The sequence below is a fragment of the Conger conger genome, chromosome 8, assembly GCF_963514075.1.
Source record: "Conger conger chromosome 8, fConCon1.1, whole genome shotgun sequence".
In the NCBI taxonomy this organism is placed as follows: domain Eukaryota; kingdom Metazoa; phylum Chordata; class Actinopteri; order Anguilliformes; family Congridae; genus Conger; species Conger conger.
In genome coordinates this window covers 29,389,489-29,413,991 of record NC_083767.1, presented here as the reverse complement: position 1 = coordinate 29,413,991, position 24,503 = coordinate 29,389,489, and the positions used below count along the sequence as shown (strand labels likewise).

Below are 24,503 nucleotides of genomic sequence, written 5' to 3'. Positions count from 1 at the left end.
AATTTCATTCTAGATGGTCTGATCTGGTTGATATTACACAGATATGTTCGTTGTGGGAGTATAATCTAATCCATATCCCAAAAATGACTCAATGTTATAGCGCCACCATCTGGCAACAGGAAGTGGCTTTAATTTCACTCGACATCTTCCGATGTGGCCGAAAATTTAGAAATATGTATATTGTTGGAGTGTAATTAAATCCATATTCCAAAAATGACTCAATGTTATAACGCCACCATCTGGAAACTAGAACATTGAATTGACCTTAATTTCACTCAACATCTTCCGATGTGGCTGAAAATTTTGAAATAGATTTATTATTGGAGTGTAATCAAATAATACACGGCTCAATATTATAGCGCCACCATCTGGCAACAGGAAGTGAGTCTTATGTCATTGATGCATTCCAATAGCAACACCAACATCTTCATTGATAAAAGGGGAATTCCTGTGCACACTATACATTGCCAAGGAAGGTGATTATTTCCAAAGTGTGTACATATTGTTAAACATGTCATTGGCACAACTATGCCACCAAGGCGGTTGCACCCATGGTGCTTGGGCCCGTTCATTGCTGCTTGCAGCAATATTGTTACTTGTTTCCCACCATTTCACAAATAATTGCATACATTATTTGTTTTCCCATTCCAGTATTTGAATATATAAGTAAATAACTGCCTTCACCTTTTTAATTACTTGAATACTTTGACCATTTTACCAGGCTGGTATTTATGACATGATATTTATGATGATACTTTTGACACAGGTCTGGTCATCATATACTTTACTTTATACCCCAGCATAAACCCCCTCAAATCATGTTAAAGGCAGCAGAGGGAATGAGAAATTCCCTGGAGAAATCTGGCTGGCTCAGGGTGCGGGTTCATAGAAACAAGACATGGTCAAGTTAATTTTCAGTCTGTCTGATTGGTTCAGAACAGGCTGCATGAAGCAACCAGTGGTGGTTGGGAAAGGTGCTGGGCTGGAGTGTGTTTGCACTGTGGTCTTCATAAATTCTGATCACAGTACTTTGGACCCTATGTGTGCCATTATAATGTGGACCCTGAGTGGTATTTTGGGGCAGCAGTCTCTCAATAAGATCATGCTCCTTCGTTTTTTCATCTCTGCCCCCTCACCCTGTCCTCAAAGCCACTTCCAGGACACACTCCCCTCCCTGAGGCCAGGTTCAGGGCAGCTGTGGCTGTGTTGGCAGTTAGCCCCCCCGCCCGGTTCTGACAGAGCAATAATGCACCACTTTAACAGCTCATAAAGGATATATCCCCTCCCCCAAACGCCAGACCATCTCGCATCCTACGTAAAACCTGCATTAATGTGCTTCCATGCCTTTGTTTTCATCGTGGAGCTCGCTTCGCAAGCTTGAATACTCTGGATGACTGATTTAACCCCTTCATGCAGACTTAAATTGGGGGTTGGTTGTTCCTATTTTTGACTTGAATGGCAAAAGAGGACTACTACACTTCTTCTGAATTAACAAAAGAGACTGCCTTATTTCTGCTCTGAACAGCCAAGATGTGCCCGATACCCCCAGATATAACCTGGTTCCAGTGCTGACTGCAGGTTGATGTGTAGTTGGTTCCATGTTGTTGCTCCGGAAAGGACGGCTTCAGTTAACAGTGGAAAAATAATGCTCTGGCAGAGTAGAAGAACTGCATGCTTTTCATGTGTTGGTCTAATGCACTTGAAACCACTCCCATCTGAAAGGCTGAATTATTTGGTAGTGTATATACATATACATTCTTTTTCATACATTTTGCTAATGCATAAAAATTATGCTGGAGTTTTTGTGAATATATGAGGAGAGTGCTTTCCAGATTTGAAGATAGCTGCTCATGCCAGGCTTATTCCTATCCACTGGCAAAATCAGTGCAGTTCAGAACAATAACCCCACCAAATTTTGGGACATAACTAATATATTTCAAGCAGTGGCATTAATTGTGTTAAATGAGGATCTGATGAGAAGGCAGCTATTCAAACTGGAAAAGACTGTAAATGCTGTGAATGGCCCTCTGAGAGGATCGGTTCAATGTCTAAACTGGCACAACCATGGAGTCCCTCTTGCTGTTGCCATGTCCCAGATGGTCAGCATATCAAGATATGACTGACAAGGTACCATGGCAAGGAAGTACATGATATGCATGCATGTTCTCTTATCCTCCAATAGGGTGCAGCGCTGAGCCCTTGGACACAAGGACCCTACATTCCCTCCAGGTGTCGCTGCTGAGTCGGGCCATGGTCACTGTTCACAGCTCCACATTCTGGGTTATGAGCAAAGCCTATCAGTTCCTCTGCTCCTGGGCCCTTAACAAGTTTCTGCTGGTCACTCTAGGAGACCTAAAGGTAAGACCCGTGTCACAGCAGTTCTGGGGGCAAGGGAGGAATTCTGAATTGTGCAAATGAGGTTGGCAGCATGATTATGCAGCCCAGAAGCCTGCAGCAACATGGACTAGAATCTCAAAGTTATGTTTCCTGAAGAATTCAGGCTGTTCTGATGCCAAATGGAGATCCCCATAAAATAAGTGTGTATTGGTGGTTCTTCCAGTACCCTGATATCACTGTAGGTGATACTGAAAATATGTAGATAATGTAGGTGATAACTGTACAGTGGGGCAAAAAAGTATTTAGTCAGCCACCAATTGTGCAAGTTCTCCCACTTAAAAAGATTTTCATCATAGGTATACCTCAACTATGAGAGACAAAATGAGAAGAAAAAAAAATCCAGAAAATCACATTGTCTGATTTTTAAAGAATTTATTTGCAAATTATGGTGGAAAATAAGTATTTGGTCAATAATAAAAGTTCATCTCAATACTTTGTTATATACCCTTTGTTGGCAATAACAGAGGTCAAACGTTTTCTGTAAGTCTTCACAAGGTTTTCACACACTGTTGCTGGTATTTTGGCCCATTCCTCCATGCAGATCTCCTCTAGAGCAGTGATGTTTTGGGGCTGTCCTTGGGCAACACGGACTTTCAACTCCCTCCAAAGATTTTCTATGGGGTTGAGATCTGGAGACTGGCTAGGCCACTCCAGGACCTTGAAATGCTTCTTACGAAGCCACTCCTTCGTTGCCCGGGCGGTGTGTTTGGGATCATTGTCATGCTGAAAGACCCAGCCACGTTTCATCTTCAATGCCCTTGCTGATGGAAGGAGGTTTTCACTAAAAATCTCACGATACATGGCCCCATTCATTCTTTCCTTTACACGGATCAGTCTTCCTGGTCCCTTTGCAGAAAAACAGCCCCAAAGCATGATGTTCCCACCCCCATGCTTCACAGTAGGTATGGTGTTCTTTGGATGCAACTCAGCATTGAGTTTTTACCAAAAAGTTCTATTTTGGTTTCATCTGACCATATGACATTCTCCCAATCCTCTTCTGGATCATCCAAATGCTCTCTAGCAAACTTCAGACGGGCCTGGACATGTACTGGCTTAAGCAGAGGGACACGTCTGGCACTGCAGGATTTGAGTCCCTGGCGGCATAGTGTGTTACTGATGGTAGCCTTTGTTACTTTGGTCCCAGCTCTCTGCAGGTCATTCACTAGGTCCCCCCGTGTGGTTCTGGGATTTTTGCTCACCGTTCTTGTGATCATTTTGACCCCACGGGGTGAGATCTTGCGTGGAGCCCCAGATCGAGGGAGATTATCAGTGGTCTTGTATGTCTTCCATTTTCTAATAATTGCTCCCACAGTTGATTTCTTCACACCAAGCTGCTTACCTATTGCAGATTCAGGCTTCCCAGCCTGGTGCAGGTCTACAATTTTGTTTCTGGTGTCCTTTGACAGCTCTTTGGTCTTGGCCATAGTGGAGTTTGGAGTCTGACTGTTTGAGGTTGTGGACAGGTGTCTTTTATACTGATAACGGGTTCAAACAGGTGCCATTAATACAGGTAACGAGTGGAGGACAGAGGAGCCTCTTCAAGAAGAAGTTACAGGTCTGTGAGAGCCAGAAATCTTGCTTGTTTGTAGGTGACCAAATACTTATTTTACCGAGGAATTTACCAATTAATTCATTAAAAATCCTACAATGTGATTTCCTGGATTATTTCCCCCCATTCTGTCTCTCATAGTTGAAGTGTACCTATGATGAAAATTACAGGCCTCTCTCATCTTTTTAAGTGGGAGAACTTGCACAATTGGTGGCTGACTAAATACTTTTTTGCCCCACTGTATATTAATGGAGTAGGTGATGCAAACTATGTTTGTTGTGTAGACGATGCAAACTGTATGTTGCTAGTGTATGGATGTGTACATTTATAGTGAACATTATTCTGTTTTGGTAGTGTAGATGATGCAAGCTGTGTATTTGTGGTGTAGATTATTCTGTTCTAGTAGTGTAGACGGTTCTAACTGTGTGTTTGTAGTGCAGATTATTCTGTTTTAGTAGTGTAGACAATGCTGACTGTGCTTCGGTAGTGTAGATAATTTGAATTATGTGTTGGTAGTATAAACTGTGTGTTGGTGGTGCAGGTTCTGAAAGCAGCAATGGAGAATCTAGCAGTACGTGTGGAGGCACTTGTTCAAGACAGGGGCAGTGTGCTTTCCCCAACTGAGTGGCAGGCATCCCAGCTCACCCAAGTAAAAGACCTACAGGTGAGAGGCCCAATACACAAACCCAGGCAAGTGCACACATTTCATTGAAAGTCTCTTTCCATTGTATGTGACTGTGCCACTTGCTTTCCGAGTGGCTACATTATATTTGACAAATTCAGCATTTATACAGTGGATTAGCTCCTGAAAATATTTTTTACAGGAACAACAGAACTGCTCCACTTGGGAATCCAGTCAATTGTCTTTTATGTGCAAGACACAGCTTCTTTACCTTGAAGTCACTCTGTTGCCCACAACTAATTCACCAGTAGAGTATTTATGTGGTCGATCAGTTTTAAGTCTGATTTGAGCCTTAAAACACCCTTTCCAATGCAGCTGACTGAGATCCGTGAGAGACTGCCTGTGATGTTGCTGATCTGTTCTGTCTGATTTTGCAGGTCTTCTCAGAGCTTGTCCTGAGGATCTTCTCCAAGGATTGTAAGAAGATGGCTGTGGAAATCTTTGAACAGACCATGCCTTCAGGGAAGCACTGGAGAATTACCTGTAAAGCAGGTAGGCAACACTGGAGATCATAAAACAGGGATATGGCCCTGGAGCATTTCAAACTGGGAGACAACACTGTACAGTGTAAAATAGGGAGACGGTGGTGTAGAGAGTAAAATGGGGAGAGAGCACTGTAGAGTGTGAAATGGGTTGTTTCTAATGAGGTGCCACACTCAGATCCAAATCCTAGCAGCCCAAGCTGTAGATAATAGAATTCCTATGAATACATACTTTTTGGAACTATTTTCATTACTGACTCTGTTTTACACATCTAGCATGTAACGTACTGGTAAGTAATTAATGTATTTCATGTTTAAATATTCATTATTTAATTTAGCTGTCATTATATGGCTGAGCTACACTAGTCGAGTACAGACCTTTGCTAGCTACACTGTTTTGCTTACAGTGTTTCGCCTTATGTTTATATTTAAGCTACAGCTTATAAGCTTTGTGCTTGTACAGTAACTTAGATAGCTACTTGTATTCATTAGATAACTGAATATATTGCCAGGGAGGCGATGATTATGTAAAATGTGTTTTTGAACAGCAGTTTACGAATCCAGTCATTTTAACCATCAACACCCTTATTTAAATGTCCAGCACTCACAACACCTCACTTAATCAACATGAAAAATATATTTATTTGAATGAATTTGGTAATTATGATCAAAGATATAAATGATCAGTTAAGGCCCGGACACACCAAACCGACGGTCGGCCGCGGAGCACCGACAAAGATCGCCTCGCGTCGATACGCGTCGTTAATGTTGGCTGTGCCGAACACACCGCAACGACGGTCCGCCGACGGCCGAGTTGCACGTATGTTCTGCGCCTGCGTGAGAGGTCATAACTCTCCACACCAGGAGAGTTGGAAACCGGAAGACCGGGGAATGCGTTTGCATTGCGTTGGACCTAGAAGCAGCCATTGTCTCGCTCACAACAAACAGTTTGCAGCAATTTCCTTGTTCTCTCGCTATTTAGTAATACTAATCGAAAATTATGTCTGGTAGTGATAGTAACTTGTCTGTGTCCTCTTGACTTCCTCGTTTGCTTGCTTTCGTCGCTTCCGTTTCTCTTCTCGTGCACTGATTCGCTAGCTGGACAGCCAATCAGAGAGCTCTCTCTCATCAACGGCTCCGGGGGCTCCGACGCCGATTCAACATGTTGAATCGGCGTCGGAGCCCTCCAAAACACGCCGACGGAGTGTCGGCGTGCGGAACACACTGGAAAGACTCCAGGGCGCCACCGACGTCCGACGGCCGACCGTCGGTTTGGTGTGTGCGGGCCTTTAAATCGCCAAATTCAGGGAAAGGGAGAGCAATCTGTTGGATCAACCTTTATCAAAATGTACAACTTGCAAGATTATTTAGTTATAAAAGTTATGCATGTCTAATCTACAGACATGGTTCATCTACCTTAAAGCAATGAAAGTTACAGACACAGACAAGAGTCTTAAAGGAAATTAATGGATGATAATACCAAACTCATTCCAACATTCCAAAAAGACCAGGGGTTAAATATGGGCAATTCCACAGTCCACATGTCAACCTGAGCATGAAAAAATTAATTTACTTACTTACCATTTAAACGTATTATGTCCCAAACAGTCGATTGTGATCATTTTGAAATCTATGTAGGATTTCAACAGGAAAGTTGAAAGTCCCATTACCATCAATGCTATGTAGGGGTCCTCGCACGGGACTCCAAATTATGTAGGGTCCTCGCACGGGCCGCCAAATAACGCAGGGATTTTACTCTCTACGAAACCGGGGCGCCAGTTAAACATTGTGTAGCAGTATAACTGCAAAAAGTAATCAGTCTCATAAAATTACTATTATCAGAAATATCTAACCACAAATTTAGTATTTTAATTAATAATTAAAATAACCAATATTAATGATTAAACATACCGATAACCTGAAGGTTGGAAGTTCTTCGAAAGACTGCTTTAACTTGGCTCTCATGTCTATGCGATTCCAAAACGGACACCGGGGTTTAATAAAATATATTTATTAAACAAACATACAAACACATAACAGATAAACTAACGGAAATTTAGTTGGGTAAATTAGTAGGTTACGTTAGGGCGTGTATGTGTGTGTGTGGGCGCGCGCGTCGCTTGAACAAAGGAAAGGTAAAAGTGGGAGTAGCTAGCTTGAGTAAGCTAGAGTTCTGGGTATGGTAATGAGTTAGAGTTAGCTGTGAGATGGGACTACTTGAGTAGTGCGCAAAAGACGGCGAATCAATTCACGTACATATATATGTAGCTAACCAAACACATTGCAATAGTAGGATGGTAAATATTGAAACACAGATTCACAAAAACAGTTAAGACTAAACTAAACACTGGCTATGCCTGAATGTTTGTTCTCTTACTGAGTCCATACGCATTGGATCCAAAAGAAGTGCTGTCCTTATAGGAGCCGCGATGGTGCTGTGAATGCGTGTCCTGGAGAGATGCGCAGGCTGGGGCGTCTTAGCCGTGCGCTGTCGTCTGGTCCACTCGGTTACTGGAAGGATGTTCGCTTGTCCTTTTTCCGGGTGGGAAAGTTCGTTGCTGTTGTTCGATCGTGAGCTTTGCAGGAGTAAACTGATGTAGCGTTCCGCGTACACCAGTTTCCACTCGCTATAGGCCACGAAGTTACCGCGAGGTAACTGGGTGTGTCCGTAGGCCTGGTAGTGCGCTGTGCAGCATTCAGCCTCTGTCCGAGTCTCGGAGCAGATGAGCTGAAGCGAATGGCCAAAAAGGGTGCGTCGAAGAGAAAAAGCAGAAGAGGCAGAAAAAGCAGAAGAGAGATCCCAAGAACGTGTCTTGCTCTTATACGGGAAAGTTTATTGCTCCCGCCATTACGGGATTGGCTGAACCAAGTTAGACGTCATTCGTGGTGGACGTCGCAGAATTTTCCTGTGGGAATGTGGAAGTTGTAGTCCCTACAGCTATTTGGCGGCCATCTTGAAAACATTCAAAACCATTTCAGATGGTTTTCTCAATGTCGAAACTGATATTCAGAACCATTTTAGCAATGGTGTCTCATCCATAATGCTGGTATCGCCTCATAAAAAATCAAGATGAAGGTGTAAATATTTTCAAATTTGCTATTTTTATGTTCAGCCAAGCCCCCTACATCACATGGATATCGAACCTTCTGCATTTGACTTTAAAATTCAGTTTTTGAAAGTTTACAGTTTGACAATACAGTTTTTTGAAAGTATATTGTCTCCCCAAAATACCTGTCTTTTTGCGTGACATCCATAACGCAAGTCACATTTTTTCTTCCTCTATGCTATGCATATGCATCCATAACGCTGTAATTGGCCATATATATTATACAATGGATAGGTCCGGGCCATTGTCTCCATTGGTCCGTTTGGATTCCAGCCGTGCCAATATCCACAATATATGCACGGCTAAATGGAATGTTCCCACATCTTTTAATATTACTCCACATTTGTAGATCACCATTATCTACTTTGTAATTAAAATTAACGTAACATTATCATCATCTTGCCGCAAGTAGCCTAACAAAGTAAAATAAAATGAGTGATTTTAATGTGTCCTTTGACCCTCTCTGGGTTTTGGAAGAGAGTAGGAACAAAAAAATACAACTAAGGTAACATCCTCGGATCTAAATACCAGCAAGATCACCAAACCCCGGCGAAGCAAATGATGACTAATAACCACGCTATGATTTATGTCGATTACTGCATGTTTTCTGGCAGTGTCTAGATAAACGTCTACAACAAAGACAAATTACTTGTGTGTCAGTGTTGTCAGGTGAAAACTAGCAAGCTAGCTAGCTACCATTAGTACAGTGGGGATATATTCTTGCAAGTAGCTAGCGTTAGTATCATTGCTTAGCTAGTGGAGCAGGGATACATTATTGCTAGCTAGCATTAGCAGTATCGTTGCTTAGTGCGGTGGGGGTACATTATTGCTAGCTACCTTTGCTTAGCTAGTGCAGAGGGGATACATTATTGCTAGCTAAGGTTTGCAATACTGTTGCTTTGCAATCCATAAACTACTGTTCAGCGTAACAATACATTTACCATAAAACATAGTTCCATTAAAAATGCATTCATTTAAAGTTTGTCTTTATTTTGTGAAATTTTTAAATATAAATGTGGTAACCGTTGTATAAAAGTATTATGGAATTTGAACCCGTAATATATCGTGGATATTGGCCCTGCTCGGCACTCCTGCCCGCTAGCAGTTCTTGCTCCTTATCTACCTGCAGACCACTGTGAGCTGGTCCTTTGGAATTTCCTATGAGTTCCCTGACATTATGTCATAATTAAACTGATTTATAAAAGCAATCTGTTGGCTACTGTGCGCTGTCAAAATGTAATCAGTGTGATGCCGGGCTGAGGAGGGCCTTGGCATCACATGGTGAACAGATACGCAAACTCAAATAAATGGTTGGCTTGGAGTTTTTTATTCACTCAAAATCAAACAACTAACAGAATCCCTTCAAACCTGAAGTAAGGAATCAACCAAAATATTCCCAGGTAGGGAAAAAGGGAGGAAAGCATCAAACTTAAAACTTGCAAGGAACCCATAACAGTCTTTTCCAAAAACGAAAAACCTTTCCTCTTAGGTTTGAAAACCAGGCCTCTTTAAAAGGTCCATAATTCTGTACTAGACCACAGCCATAGTGATTACAATGAATTCCAGCTGTGACCCTACATGCGAGTGCTGCTCCTTAAGTTAGGCCCTGGCTGTCAGTCACAGAGACTGCTCCTTAAGTTAGGCCCTGCTCCTCTGCTCCTCTGTGTCAGTCACAGAGACTGCTTTTTAAGTTAGGCCCTGGCTGTCAGTCACAGAGACTGCTCTTTAAGTTAGGCCCTGGCTGTCAGTCACCGAGACTGCTTTTTAAGTTAGGCCCTGGCTGTCAGTCACAGAGACTGCTTTTTAAGTTAGGCCCTGGCTGTCAGTCACAGAGACTGCTCCTTAAGTTAGGCCCTGGCTGTCAGTCACAGAGACTGCTCCTTAAGATAGGCCCAGCTGTCAGTCACCGAGACTGCTTTTTAAGTTAGGCCCTGGCTGTCAGTCACTGAGGCTGCTTTTTAAGTTAGGCCCTGGCTGCTTGTCAGAGACTGCTCCTTACCTGGTTTTCCCTTTGTGCTGTCTCAGTTATTCATCTGGATGGAAATGCAGGCATAGAACACTGTTCTCAAGCTCTGAAGCAGTTTAATGCTCAAGAAGTACCAGACATCCTTGAAATGTACAAAAGAATGGTAATAGTTAATTGTTTTCTTCGATACACCAAGCATTTGAAAATCAATATTCAAAGTTTTTTCAGGGATTAGGAGTTTTGTTTGTCTGTTACAGAGTTTCAGAAGATATAAAACCCCTTTGCTTGAAAATGCCAGCTTTTCTATATATACGGACCAATATGTGTGCATGTAACCATATTCACATAAACATGCATACCTGTATGTACAGTGTGTTCCAGAATTATTGGCATGCAATATATGAATATGTGCAAAAATCTGTCCATAGAACATTATCCCACAAGGCTTCAGGGATCAACCAGGTGCTTTTTTTTTTTTTTTGCAATTGAGGCAATAATTGATTGTTCTTTTGGTTAGCTGTGGATTCCACCTTGCTACTCTCTCATGAATCCCTTCTTTGCCTTTAATTCTCAAGCACAATACCTCCAAATTAAAGGGGACAGTCTGTACTTTAATGATGTGCACATTAAAGTGCAGACTGTCCCCTTTAATGTTGGGGTATTCGCATCCATACAGGGTTATGCTTGGAGGAATCACATCCGTTTTAATACGTTGTCGTCCCCCCGCCATTTCACCAAAAGTAATTGGTTGGCTTCTGTGCTGCTTCTGAATACTTAGGTGCATTTAATCACTTCCTTAGTGCAGGTACAAGAAAGCCTTTCTAGGCTTTTGATTGCCTTTGGAGTATGTTATTGGCATTGGTCACCATGAGGACCAGAGCTGTGCCAAAGAAAGTCAAGAGGCTGAAAAATACAGTTTTTATCAATTGTTCAGATGCATTGTTAGAAAAACTGTGTTTGTTTTGAGAATAGGTGATGCAAAGAACAAAACTGTTTCATTTTGCAAAATAATGCATGAAGACAATTTGACACATAGGCTAGTAGTGCCTATAATATGACGAAAGCCTATAATATTAAAAAAAACGTCTGACTAAAGATGGCAAAAAGAAAAATGACCCTCTTTTACAGTACATAAAATCAGCACCCATTTATTCCAGAAAAAATATTTTAGGTTGTCTGCAGATGTTTACAATCCCATATCTTGCCTGTTATTTAATCCACGCAGTCCAGTAGTACACCATATGATTTCAGATAATACAGTTCTTACCGTAACATATTGTCACCACTGTTATTTACTATGGCAGTGTTTTGTTCAAATGGTACCTTATAGACCTGCTGCCTTCCTCTTCAAAACTCGGGTCAACAGTGGTGGTATTTTGATTCAATCAGAATAAGCCCCCACGCCATTGGCTGTGGCAATTTGAACCAATTTTCAACCAATAAGCCTGAATTATTGTAGTTATACAGTGTTTTGTTACAGACTGTCGGGCCATCAACTGTATATTTTGAAACCCGAATTTAAGACTATAAACACAGGCATAGGTGAGTCAACATGTCAGTGAGCCTTTTTCAATGATAGGAAGGGATTTACAATGGTCTTGTAACAATGTTTTAACACAAAACTCTTACCTATTGTACCTTTACAGAGACATTAACCAATTTCTCACCATTTATGTCACTGTAAATAATATACCTTAGCAATGTAAATGGTGCATGTTTTTAACAGCTAGAAGAGACCAAATGTTTAATATTGGCTACATCACACACAAATTTATAAAATTTCAAACATGCAAATAATATGTAAATAAGAGAAATATCAATTTGGCACCTACAGTTTATATAATCTCCTGAAAAAAGGGAGCTGGCCCAGTCTAAATCTTGGCCTACTCGGGGGAAATAAAAAACTGATGAAAAAATGACGAACTCTGGGCCTTATTTGACAAAGCAGGATTACTTGACTCAATAACTACACCGAGTAAGTCCACTTAACTCAAGGGAACAATTAGCCCTGAGCCTTGTATTTCTCTTAAAGCAAAAAAAAAAAAAGCATATAGTGATATTTATTTTTATCGTCCAAAAATAACAATATATTGTGATGTAAATTTTAGGCCATATCAGCTACGGCTAACCAGGACTCTTCCTAGAGAAACTGCCCAAATTCAGATTTGGAAAGCTTGTAGAGATTTACCCAAGAAGAAAAACTTCTAAAAACATGTTTTCACGTCATTCTGGGTTGAGTGTAGCTTGATGGACAAAAATGGCAATTTTATCCATTTAAAATTAAATCTCCAAAATAATAATGTGTGTAAAAAGTGAAGGGATCTGAATACTTTCTGAAGCCACTGTATGTTGTGTGTGTGATACTGATAGTAGGTAGTGACAGTAAAACTGGGAACCTATGAGTATGGCCATGTATCTGTATTTTTTGTGTTCCCCTTGCATATACTCATACTGTATGTGTACTCCCACACTTTCCCTGTCTTTTGGCTTGAGCACAGAGTTACCAAGCAGCCCCAGTGACTATGCAGCCTCAGCAGCCCAGTGTGTGATTGGGCAGGTGCTAGAGGGGGTACAGCCTCTGCCGGATGAGGCACGGATCCCAGCCCTGACCGAGGCCATGACTGCCTTCATGGAAGCCTGGATGGAGCACATTCTCAAACAGAAGATCAAATTCAGGTGCATCCCAGCCCTGACCCCTATGTCAGTCTCATCACTGTCCCTGAATACCCCTGGTGAGGATTATGTGTTAGCTTGAGGATCTTCAATCTGTTTCTGGAGAAGAGGATTTCAGTCAAAACTATGGCTCCAGCTCATCTCAGAATGTCAGAATCACATTTTCTTTTACGTACTGCTTGTTACAGGGCAATGCTGAATCTTATGGCATGTCTGAAAAACCATTTCAGCCCCAATGTTTTTCAGACATTCCATTTTTAATTGCTATTACTGAATGATTGATATGATATAAAGACCCATCTAGTCTTTTCAAAATTCTTATCATTTTAAAAGTTAGCATATTTTGATTTTGATCACCAAATATTTAGCAAGTGGATCAAATAATGCCACATTTTCTCACTGAAGGAAAAGGAAATGTACAAATAGAGCTCATCAAAATCTAAATATGGCTAATGCAAATATACACTGCGCTCTACCATGCCAAGTGTAAATCTGCATCCCTTTGTCTATTGCTCTCAGCCTCCAGGGGGCACTGCAGCTGAAGCAGGACTTTGACCTGATCCGGGACCTGATCCGGTCCGAGGAGTATCGACTGTCAGACGAAATCCACCAGCGGCTGCTGTCTTTACACGTCTTTCACCAGGTGGACAGTGCCATCGTGTGTCTGCTGCAGCAACCTGTTGCCAAACCTTACATGCCATCCCGTGGATGGGACCCATTCCACCGTTGCTGTGAGTGCTGAGGGTATTCCAATGGGCAGGGCAGGGCAGTGGGGTGAGGCAGTACATAGGACAGTGAGAAATAAGGGATTTCAGTTTAGAAAAAAATTAAATGGGTTAAAAATGCAAATAGAAGCAGTTTCTTTCACTAGAATGCTATTTAGTCATTCCTAAAACAGCAAAATTTTCAGCAAATATAATTTGTCTATTTTAATTTAGACATCAATCACAAATATCATGCAGGATATATTCATAACCAGTAAATAGTCAAGGTGAGATTTCAACAAGTATGTAGTGTTCAGGAAATAAAACATTTACTACTATTTATTTTATAAAAATTGCACTTGCTCTTACACAAAACTTGTGCTGAGAAAATGCTATGCTTATAATAGATTTAATAATAAATAAATACATCATTTTATTTATTTATTTGTATTCATATAAGACTTTATTTGTACTTTTTTAAATCCCTCCACCACCCCCCCACTTTGGGGGACAACTTTTTACATAAGTACTGATTTACCCAAGCAGTTGACATACATTAAACAATATTTGGAAAGTAAAGTCAGTGTCATACATTGAACAAAAGTGAACAGAAAAGAACAATGTATCAATAATGATATCATTAACAATAATACTTTTATCATATTATTATAATCACAATATTTATATTCTGACTAAAGGATTTCCTTTTCCTTTTTTTCCTGCTCCCTTTATTTCTTTCTTCCCTTTGTCCTTTTTTTCCATCCCTAATGTGGCTGTGGCCTAACACCAACCCTCAGCCTGTCTAATTGTTTTCCACCTTTAACCATACCATACTTCTACTCTGGTATAATGTTTTACAATTGATTTAAAATGCTCCATTTGTAGATTCTGATCCGAGGTAGACTTGAAAATAAATAATTTTCCTAGAAGTATAATAACATTTGCAACTGTTTGATTAATATTCTTAAAATCCCCAAGCTGAACAGTCTGTAAGTCCAATTCAGCCTTGATATTACACTTTCTTAGCCACATTTGAATTTGAGTTCAGAAAAGGCTCACTATGGGACAGTACCAAAAAATATTTTGAATTGATTCCGTTTCTTGGCATAATCTACATACTGGAGAATGTTCTATACCCCAGCTATGTAGCATTTGTTTGGTGGCTAAAATTCTATACAATAGTTTCAACCGGAAGGCTTGCATAAAGGAATCAATAGATATTTTATATATACATTCATATATCACATTCCATGGGAGGGGTTCATCAAAAAGCTGTTCCCATTTGTACTGAATTTTATATGGTATATCAAGCACCTTTACTTTTTAAATAAAATAGATATATTTCTTAATACAGATTAATATTACTAGTTTCTGTCCATTTATAATTTTTTATAAGGGGTCTGCAGACCATTAGTTTCCCAGACACCTTAACCAGTTTCCAATTCTGTGGTAGGGATGAGAATAATTAATTATAACTTTGCATCGAACCAACCTGTCCATACACTTTAGTAGTTTGTTCATATGACATAATTTTATCTTCTTTATTTAAAATATCATTTACAAAGATAATTCTATTCTCAAACCATTGTTTCATAAATATAGGTTTATTACCTATTACTGTACTTGAATTGAACCATATAATCTGTTGAGCTATTTGGTTACCTTTTTTTGGTGGGTGATATTGGAATTGTAACCAGCTTTGTATGGATTCACTGAGAAATTTTGACAAATCGAAATGCATTTGTTTATTTAAACCATTTGAAATGGACAGGATTGAGCTGTAAATATGCCAGAAGACCACCCTTAAACAAGTAACCTACTGTTGAACCAGTGAGGATTTGAGCACAGTTTCCCAATTAGTGACGATTTCAAAGAAGACTTTAATACTTTAATGTGTACTCCTCTGTAGTCATATGTATTATATGGGTATGTTTGCTTCATTTTATCTGGTTTCCCATTTCCAGATAAACTTAAATATTTTCTGTTCATAGAGTTTAAAAAGGAATCCTTTTTGTATATTCTTCTTAGTATAATTTTTATTCAGAAAAACATGTGTAAATCTTTCTCCAAGCTCCATCCACTGTGCTTTATTCATTTAGTATGTGTTAGTGGCCCTTTCTTCAATCAGTTTTTCCATTTCTTTCTGCTTTTCTTTTAACACTATCATTGTTCCACTATCCCTAGTTGAGTCGGCCAGTATTGTCAGCTTTTCTATTTCTGCTATTAATATTTTTGATTTCGTCTTGATACTTTTTTTTAAAGGATGAATATTGAATAGTGTGACCCCTGAGAGCACATTTAAAAGTATCCCAAACAAAAAAAAATCTGGGTCAGCAGATTTTAAATTGTGAAAGAAAATTTTTTTTGGTTATTTATATATACTGTATGCATCAGAAGGCTCTGATAAAATTTCCAGTAGCCACACCCACAGGGTGATTCTGTTGTCATAAGATTCATAACAATAATGTGGTGATCAGACTTAATTCTCCCTCCAATGAACACTTTTGTAACATTTGGAACAAGGGGAAAAGAAATGTAAAAATAGTCAATATGACTGGCTTGATTAAGTCGTCTCCATGTAATAGCCTCTTTATCTGGGTTTTTTAATCTCCAAATATCAACCAGGTCTATTGTGCTCATAATATTTGATATCTCTTTGTTTGCATTTGGGTGATAATTGGCAGAATGATTACCTTTTCTATCTAAGGAGTTATTTTATACCGTATTATAATCCCCTACCATGATGGTTGAATGTATTTTATCTTGAAAATGTAAAATATTATCCAAAATATTTTTGAAAAAGACAGGGTCATCATTATTGGGTCCATAGATGTTAATAATAGAAATTACTTTAACGTTTACCTCTATATTTAGTATGAGCCATCTTCCTCCTGTATCAACTTTAGCCTCACAAACCTTAAAATCAATACCATTAAAAAGGATAATAACACCCCTTGCCCTTCTCAGTCCATGGCTGAAGTACATTATTCCTCCCCATTCTGTCTTCCATAGTAACTCATCAGAGGCTGTAGAGTGTGTTTCCTGTATGCAAAGTATTTCATACTTTTTGTCTTTTCACCAATTAAACACAGCTCTTCGCTTTTTATAGTTGGCCAGGCCATTAGCATTATAACTTGCTATGCTTATTTCTCCTTGGGACATTTATAGGAATACTTTCGTGTTTCATCACTATGACAAAGGAAAGTTTGCATGTAAGAGAATAGCCTATGTAGTTAAAAGAGAAAATTATATCTGAATAAAAAAAACTAAAAAAAAACTATAGGTTGTCCCCCTTCCCATCAAACTGTGCCTTGCACCCATCCAACCCCTACCCCTCCTCTGCCCACCCTCCTCCCTACACCATATGTCTTCATCCTCCAAAGCTACCTCCCCCACCAAAACCATCACAGTACACCTGGAAGCACGCTTCCTGACTGCACCTTCATGTCTCCAGCCCACCAGGTATCTTGAGGTATTGACAGCATGGAGATGCAAAGGGGCAGCTACTCTGCATACATGCAGCTCTATGTTATTGTATCAGAGTACTCTCGACTGTGTCAAAGCACAGCCACATCTCAAATGGTAGTATAAACGCAGATACTCCAACAAAAGAGAAGAAAAACAAATAGATAATAATAACAACAATGATAATAATAATAAATAAAATAAAATAATGACAATAGTAGCCTACATGTAACCAAATGGTATTACAATTGGCCTATATTACCAATAAGGATCCAAGCTTTTACAAACGAGAAACTTTCTGCTTACAGCCAGTCCGTTATATCTGGGTCTCTAAAAAGTTGCCCATTTATATATAGTTTATCCACGTTCAGACGCACTTTTTTTTATTTAGCTCTTTATTTCTTTTCATTATTGGAAAATGTTTGCCACGTCTTTCCACTATCTCCAGTGGATACTGCATTGAGAAGGTCTTGTCTTTTAACTCGCGGCCTCTGTCCAGGATTGCCATCTTAGGTTTGTGAAAATCCTGGGTTTTGCAGCCTATTCTGTGAACTCTTTCAAATGCTATTTCTTCGGCCTCTCAATCGGGTTACCTGCAGCTCTTTTTTGAAAAGGTTTCTCAATATGCACTCTGATTTATCAAAGTTTTCCCACTCCTCCTCCTTTATGCCCATGAAAACCATGTTTCCCCTCATGCTCCTGCATCGGAGGTCAAGGATATCCGACTAGAGATATCCGTATTTTCGCTTTCAAGTCTTAGTGACACTTTGTAGGTTTACCATGCTTGAGCGTGACATTTTCTTTTTTTTTTAAAATCCTCAATAAACTCAACACCTTTTTTACTTTGGCGAGATCCTGCATCATGTCATGTAGCATATCTAACTTCTTTAACTGTTCACATATTGATTTTAACATGATGCAGTCTGCCTAGGTAAACTCTTCGGACTTCGAAAGGTCTTCCGTCTCACTAGAGGTCAGCATGTCTCTACCTCGTTTGGCGTGGGGCTCACCTGGTTTGCCGGGCATGGCTACGTTTGAGTAGCTATCAATAAAAGCATCAAGTTGTTCAATATCATCCATAGTTTTGTCAAGTGTATATTCCAGTTTGATGGCGCAGATATAACACTTTCAATTTAGAAATGGATGATTTGCACAAAAAGTTCCCACGCTGTCATTCCGGATTGCAACTTTTGCGTCGTGCGTACATCTTACGCGCAGCAGAGAGGAAGCGGCTCCAGACTGCTTCTCAGGAATCCATTTCCGGTCTTCCGGTAATCAGTCTCATATATAATAGAATCTTTCTGCGGTGCTGAATTTTGGTTGTTACTGTGATGATTCACTGCTCCCATGTATTCTCCCAGGTCCAAACAGACGCTCGCTGGTGGACCCTGGGTCTGGCAGTCTGAACAGTCTTGAGAGTATGGATATCCAGGCTGCGCGGAACCAGGCCCTGACTGAGGCAGAGGAATCGCTGGCCCCCCGAGTGCTGGCTGCATCATCACCCGAGTCCTACCTGGCCATCACCCAGCAAGAATGGCTGGCACTTCGCATCCATAACGGCACGCGCTGGAAACTTCCATGTCTGCGTTGCCTGAACTGGTCAGAACACTGACTCTGCTTCTCCTGAATACAGACCCTATATTTGCTCCTCATGAGATCTTACCCTGGATCAACCTCTTCCTGTGCAATCACCCTGGATCAACCATTTAGTAAGATTAAGTACCTCATATTACTGGGCAATATACCCATGAGAATGAACATGTGGGGTATGATTCAATACAGTACAAATGAAACTATTTTTTTCTTGTGATGCAATTATGTAAAATATACAAAATGTGAGATTTTATATATACTTTTTTTAAATGGTGAGATTGACCTGTTATGTTATGTTATTGTGTGTAGCCATCTGGAGATGTAAAACTTTGGTATATTCTCTCCCAGTTTACTTATTACGTATCTCAGGATGGGAAAGAGAGACTTCAAGATACCCCAAAATGGGTGGCGCTGTCATGTTATCCGTGATTTGCTGATTTTAACCAGTCGTGGTCTTTCCTATCAAGAGCAATCAATCAATTGGTCAATACATTCAACCATGGACACGTCACAGCTCCACACTTTAAATAGATTGTTTTGTAAAATGTGAAGTATGTAGATGCACTAGTATTACCTGCAGCATGTTTTAAAAAGTACTGTAGCAATATGAAGCAAATATAGATGTACTTTTATAATGTATAAAAATTTTTATATTAAATACTTAAATATCTACTTAAATACTTTATATTAAAAAAGTATTTACTTTTATATTAAATACTACAGAAATATTTCCTTTTATGGTGTGTTTTAAAGAATGCTATGAATGGAAACAAACAGACCATTTCGAAACAGGGTAATTCTGTGAAAAATCAACCAGATGTGTGGGAGTTGACCACTCCAATTTTGCTCAAACTTTGTGCAAATGTTCTTTATATATTCAATAAAGTAAATCCAAAACATTAGCCTCATTGGATTTGTTGTTCGAGAGATATTCACTCTTAAATAAGGGGTGGATGGTATCCAAAGAATTCTGATTTGTGTCAAAGCACTATATCTTTGGCATTAAAGGGGAGAGAAACCTGAAAACATGTTGTCTGACACTATTTTCATAACTGTTTTATCCTCTCCCATTTTCATAAAACGTTACGGTCATTCAAAAATTCGAAATCGTGCCACAATTTCCTTTCAATATTTCATGGCATACTACGACAGTACCACTTTGTGTGTGACTTCCAAACTTCAAGGACTACTAGATATTTTGGTTGAGAACAGCCACATGCACACCGAATACCCACCTCCATGAGCCTATCTATAGCCTCTGGTGGAACCAGGTGTTGGTGCATAAGGGTACGGTAGCAAGCAAGTTCATCAACGCCTGGATTGTATCCCCTTTCATACATACTGGTATGACATAGGTGGATGGCTCATGAGGTTTACCTCCATCAAGGGACTCCCTTTTGGATATGCCCCTGCTGGCCGCAACGCCAGCAACCCTGCCCTGGCATTTCTGCCATACTCGTCTGACCTAAGATTGGGGACAGAAAAAAGTTAGCGGTGGGAAGGGGTTTTGTGCTGAATGCTATATGCTACATTTTGTGCTTGACAGTAAAATAGACAACTTTTCATAATGGCATTTTTTCTTGTTGATGTGGAGACGCTCATTTTGGCAATCCTCGATGTGTTGCTCGTCTCATTGTGTTATTTAATAAACATTGGTATTTAATGTACAGAATTGTTGGCACCCTAGATAAAAATGAAGACAGCTGTATTTAGTAATATTCTGTTATGTTCAAACATATAGGGAAATTATTTTTCATGTTCCTAAAAAATGTTGTAAATAAAATCAAACAAACCTAAATTACCAATAAAAATTTCCTTCAGGTAATCTCAATCTAAAGGAACTATTGGGAGCAATAATTATTTGATCCCTTGCTGATTTTGTAGGTTTGCCCACTTACAAAGAATGGAACTGTAGAATTTTAATCATCGGTACATTTTAACATTGAGAGACAGAATATCACAAAATAATCCACAATAACAACATCATATAAATGTTATTTATTTTATATCATATTTTCACACGAAATAAGTATTTGATCCATAGAACAATAGGACTTAATACTTGGTGGAGAAACCTTTGTTGGCAAGCACAGAGGTCAGACGTTTGTTGTAGTTTTTCACCAGGTTTGCACAGATCTTGGGAGGGATTTTGGTCCACTCCTCTTTGCAGATCCTCTCCAAATCCTTAAGGTTGTTGCTTGGCAACTCGAAGCTTCAGCTCCCTCCACAGATTTTCGATGGGATTTAGGTCTGGAGACTGGCTAGGCCACTCCAGGACCTTAATATGCTTCTTTTTGAGCCACTCCTTTGTTGCCTTGGCCGTATGTTTTGTGTCATTGTTACATTACATTACGTGGCATTTAGCAGACGCTCTTATCCAGAGCGACATACAACAAAGTGCAAATCAATCACAAGAACAAGTGCAAAAGTAGACCCGAGAGGACAGTACAGTTCCGAGTCCTAGTGTAAACATACAGAAATTCAGAACCCTTGAAGAGTACAATCAACTTTCAAACTAGCATACCACAGTTGGCAGCTAGAATACAACAACAGCCAATAAAAACAACAATACCTCTACAAGTAACGATATCTATACATAAGTGCCATTACGGTCTAAGGCTAATCACAGTGATTGTGAGTTGGGGAGGGAAAGTTGTAGCCTGAAGAGATGGGTCTTCAGTCTGCGCTTGAAGGAGGTCAGAGACTCTGCCGTTCTGACATTCACCGGGTGGTCATTCCACCACCTTGGGACCAGGACAGACAGCAGTCGTGAACGTGAAGTGCAGGTGTGGCGAGGGGGAGGCGCCAGACGGCACGAAGTGGCAGAACGGAGGGGTCTTGTTGGTGTATAGGTCTTGATAAGGGATTGAATATACACAGGGGCTGATCCTTTAACTGCCTGGTATGCGAGCACCAAAGTTTTAAATTTGATGCGAGCCATAGCAGGCAGCCAGTGGAGGTTGCTGAGCAGGGGGGTGACATGTGAATATCTGGGAACATTGAATACCAGACGGGCTGCAGCATTCTGGATGAGTTGTAGGGGTCTGATGGCAGATGCTGGAAGGCCAGCCAGCAGAGAATTGCAATAGTCCAGGCGAGACAGGACCATTGCTTGAACAAGGAGCTGAGTGGAGTAGGTGGTGAGAAAGGGTCGGATTCTCCGGATGTTGTACAGGAAGAACCTGCACGCCCAGGTCACCGTAGCGATGTTCTTGGAGAAGGATAGCCTGTTGTCCATTGTCATGTTGGAAGACCCATCCACGACCCATTTTCAGTGCTCTCACTGAGGGAAGGAGGTTGTCGCCCAAAATTTCCTGGTACTTGGCCCCATTCATCCTCCCCTCGATATGGTCGACCCTCAAAGTCATCCTGTCCCCTTAGCTGAGAAACACCCCCAAAGCATAAGGTTTCCACCTCCATGCTTCACAGTGGGGATGGTGTTCTTGGGGTTTTACTCAGCATTTCTCTTCCTCCAAACACGGCGAGTCGAGTTGATGCCAAATAGCTCTATTTTGGTCTCATCTGACCACATCACCTTCTCCCAAGCCTCTTCTGGATCATCCAGGTGTTCTTTGGCAAACTTCAGACGGGCCTGTACATGTGCCTTCTTCAGCAGAGGAACCTTGCGCGCGCAGCAGGATTTTAATCCTTCACGGTGTAGTGTGTTACTGATGGTTCTCTTCGTGACTGTGGTCCCAACTGCCTTCAGGTCATTAATAAGCTCCTCCTGTGTTGTACTGGGCTGATCCCTGATCTTTCTCATGATCATTGATATCCCTTGAGGCAAGATCTTGCGTGGAGCCCCAGACCGAGGGAGATTGGTGGTGACTTTGTGTTTCTTCCATTTTCTAATAATTGCTCCAACAGTTGTTAACTTCTCACCAAGCTGCTTGCTTATTTTCTTGTAGCCCATCCCAGCCTTGTGCAGGTCTACAATTTTGTCCCTGATGTCCTTAGACAGCTCCTTTGTCTTGCCCATGGTGGAAACGTTGGAATCTGATTGATTGTGTGGACAGGTGTCTTTTATACAGCTACATAACGATGTAACGAGTTGACACAGGTGTTTTGGGTCATGAGTTGAGATTAGGAGTGCTTCTTAATGGAAAACTAACTGGTCTGTGGGAGCCAGAATGATCAAATACTTATTTAATGCAAAAATACAATAATAAATGTATAAAATGTATATGATGTTATTGTGGATTATTTTGTGATATTCTGTCTCTCAATGTTAAAATGTACCTATGATTAAAATTCTACACAGTTCCTTTCTTTGTAAGTGGGCAAACCTACAAAATCAGCAAGGGATCAAATAATTATTGCTCCCATTGTATACTGTCATATACAGTGTCATTCTATCACTTCCTGTTTCACCTGGGTATAAAAATTATGTCACACACATGCAAATCCCTGTCATATGGAGGCTGTGTCTGAGTCTTTCACTCCACCCTCCTTCACTCCACTCCCCCACTACCACTCCTCCACTCCAGCAAAAAATGTGGAGCAAAGGAGTGGATCAAAGGAGTGAACGAGGGGGAGTGATGGAAATTGGGACAAGCTTTTTGGCTTCACCATCATCAATGTCAATGTCCTGTGTTGAGGAAACAGCCCTATCATAATCTTTCTTTTTTGCTGAGCCCACTCATATTTCCATAGCCAATTAGAGATTATACATGTGGTCAACCCATTTAAAGCTACAAAATCGCTTGTAAGTTTCAAGCACAAGTTGCATAGTAGATACAGTAGCCTGTAAAAACACAAACCTGACATTGCGGTTTGCGGCGTGACACTAATTAATATGTAACCAGCAACATTGGATCAATATAATTGTCGCTGCTGTGCTTATAAGGGTTATGCTGGTTTCATATACAAACACACTTATAAACCCACTTCCCTGTTTTAAATTGCTGAATTTTAAATTGCAAACTGACATTTTCAAATCTGGGTAGGATGATATGTATGATGAGAACAACACACAAATTTGGCAAAATATTTTGTATAACTAGGGGATTTCTCTGCTTTCTTGATCTGAATGGTGCCAGATTTTGTGGGTTGGGTTTTTTTAGTATGTGGGCATGAAGAAGTCATCCTGAAATAAAAAATAAAAAAATGTTTACACAATAGAAAGCCTATGGAGCCCTGTCTCAGATCTCTTGTCTATGAGTTCTGGAAGAATAACGTGGAATACAAATTCTGAGGCTGGCTAACTAGTTCATACCATTAACAACAGTATGTGATCAAGGGTGCAAATAATTCTGGAGCCCACTCTATATGCTGTACAGCACTGTGCAAAAGTGTTAGGCAAAGGCAAATATAAATTTGGTCTTTATTTTCTGCATTAGTGTGTCAGTAGAAAAGAGCAAATTTCACAGATAAAGCGAAGGTTGATTATACAGCCAGGTCCAGAATTATTGGCACCCTTGATGAAAAAAGGCTTTACAAAATAAACAACACAGATAATTAGCTATATTTTACATCCAAACATATGGGAAAACTATATACCTTTATCCAATTACAATTATTCTAATTTATTTTATTTTATTATTGAGTAATACTATTTTCTATGAAAATTGTAGGTGTCAAAATTATTGGCACCCTTAAAGATTATTTTAAATGAAAACAAACAAAGTTAAATCTGCAGTAAAATTCTACTTATTTAAGTTAATCTCAGTCTTAAGGAACTGTATTGTGGCCTTCCATCACTGTTTCCCTAGGGTATAAAAATGAGGTAACACACATGTAAAATCCCTTTGTCATCCATCACCATGGGGAAAGTCAAAGAACTGTCAAATTAAAAGAGATAGATGGTTGTTCACCTAGACAAGTCAGGTAATGGCTACAAAAAAAAAAAAAAAACGGTTAAACTAACCACTGTTAGGGCAATAATG

At 40.1% G+C, this 24,503-nt stretch overlaps 1 protein-coding gene across 3 annotated transcripts in view; it reads left to right on the top strand.

The window, feature by feature from the left end:
• Positions 1-19,436, top strand: part of ccdc142 (coiled-coil domain containing 142) — a 64,306-nt gene extending 44,870 nt beyond the window's left edge. For all 3 annotated transcript variants that reach the window (XM_061252456.1, XM_061252457.1, XM_061252455.1), the window contains 6 exons: positions 2,183-2,358; positions 4,488-4,610; positions 5,006-5,120; positions 12,682-12,859; positions 13,376-13,587; positions 18,387-19,436. In XM_061252456.1, the coding sequence (XP_061108440.1) occupies positions 2,183-2,358; positions 4,488-4,610; positions 5,006-5,120; positions 12,682-12,859; positions 13,376-13,587; positions 18,387-18,637 (1,055 nt within the window). In that variant the 3' untranslated portion in view covers positions 18,638-19,436. The remainder of the gene's footprint in view (positions 1-2,182; positions 2,359-4,487; positions 4,611-5,005; positions 5,121-12,681; positions 12,860-13,375; positions 13,588-18,386) is intronic.
• The last annotated feature ends 5,067 nt before the right edge of the window (positions 19,437-24,503 follow it).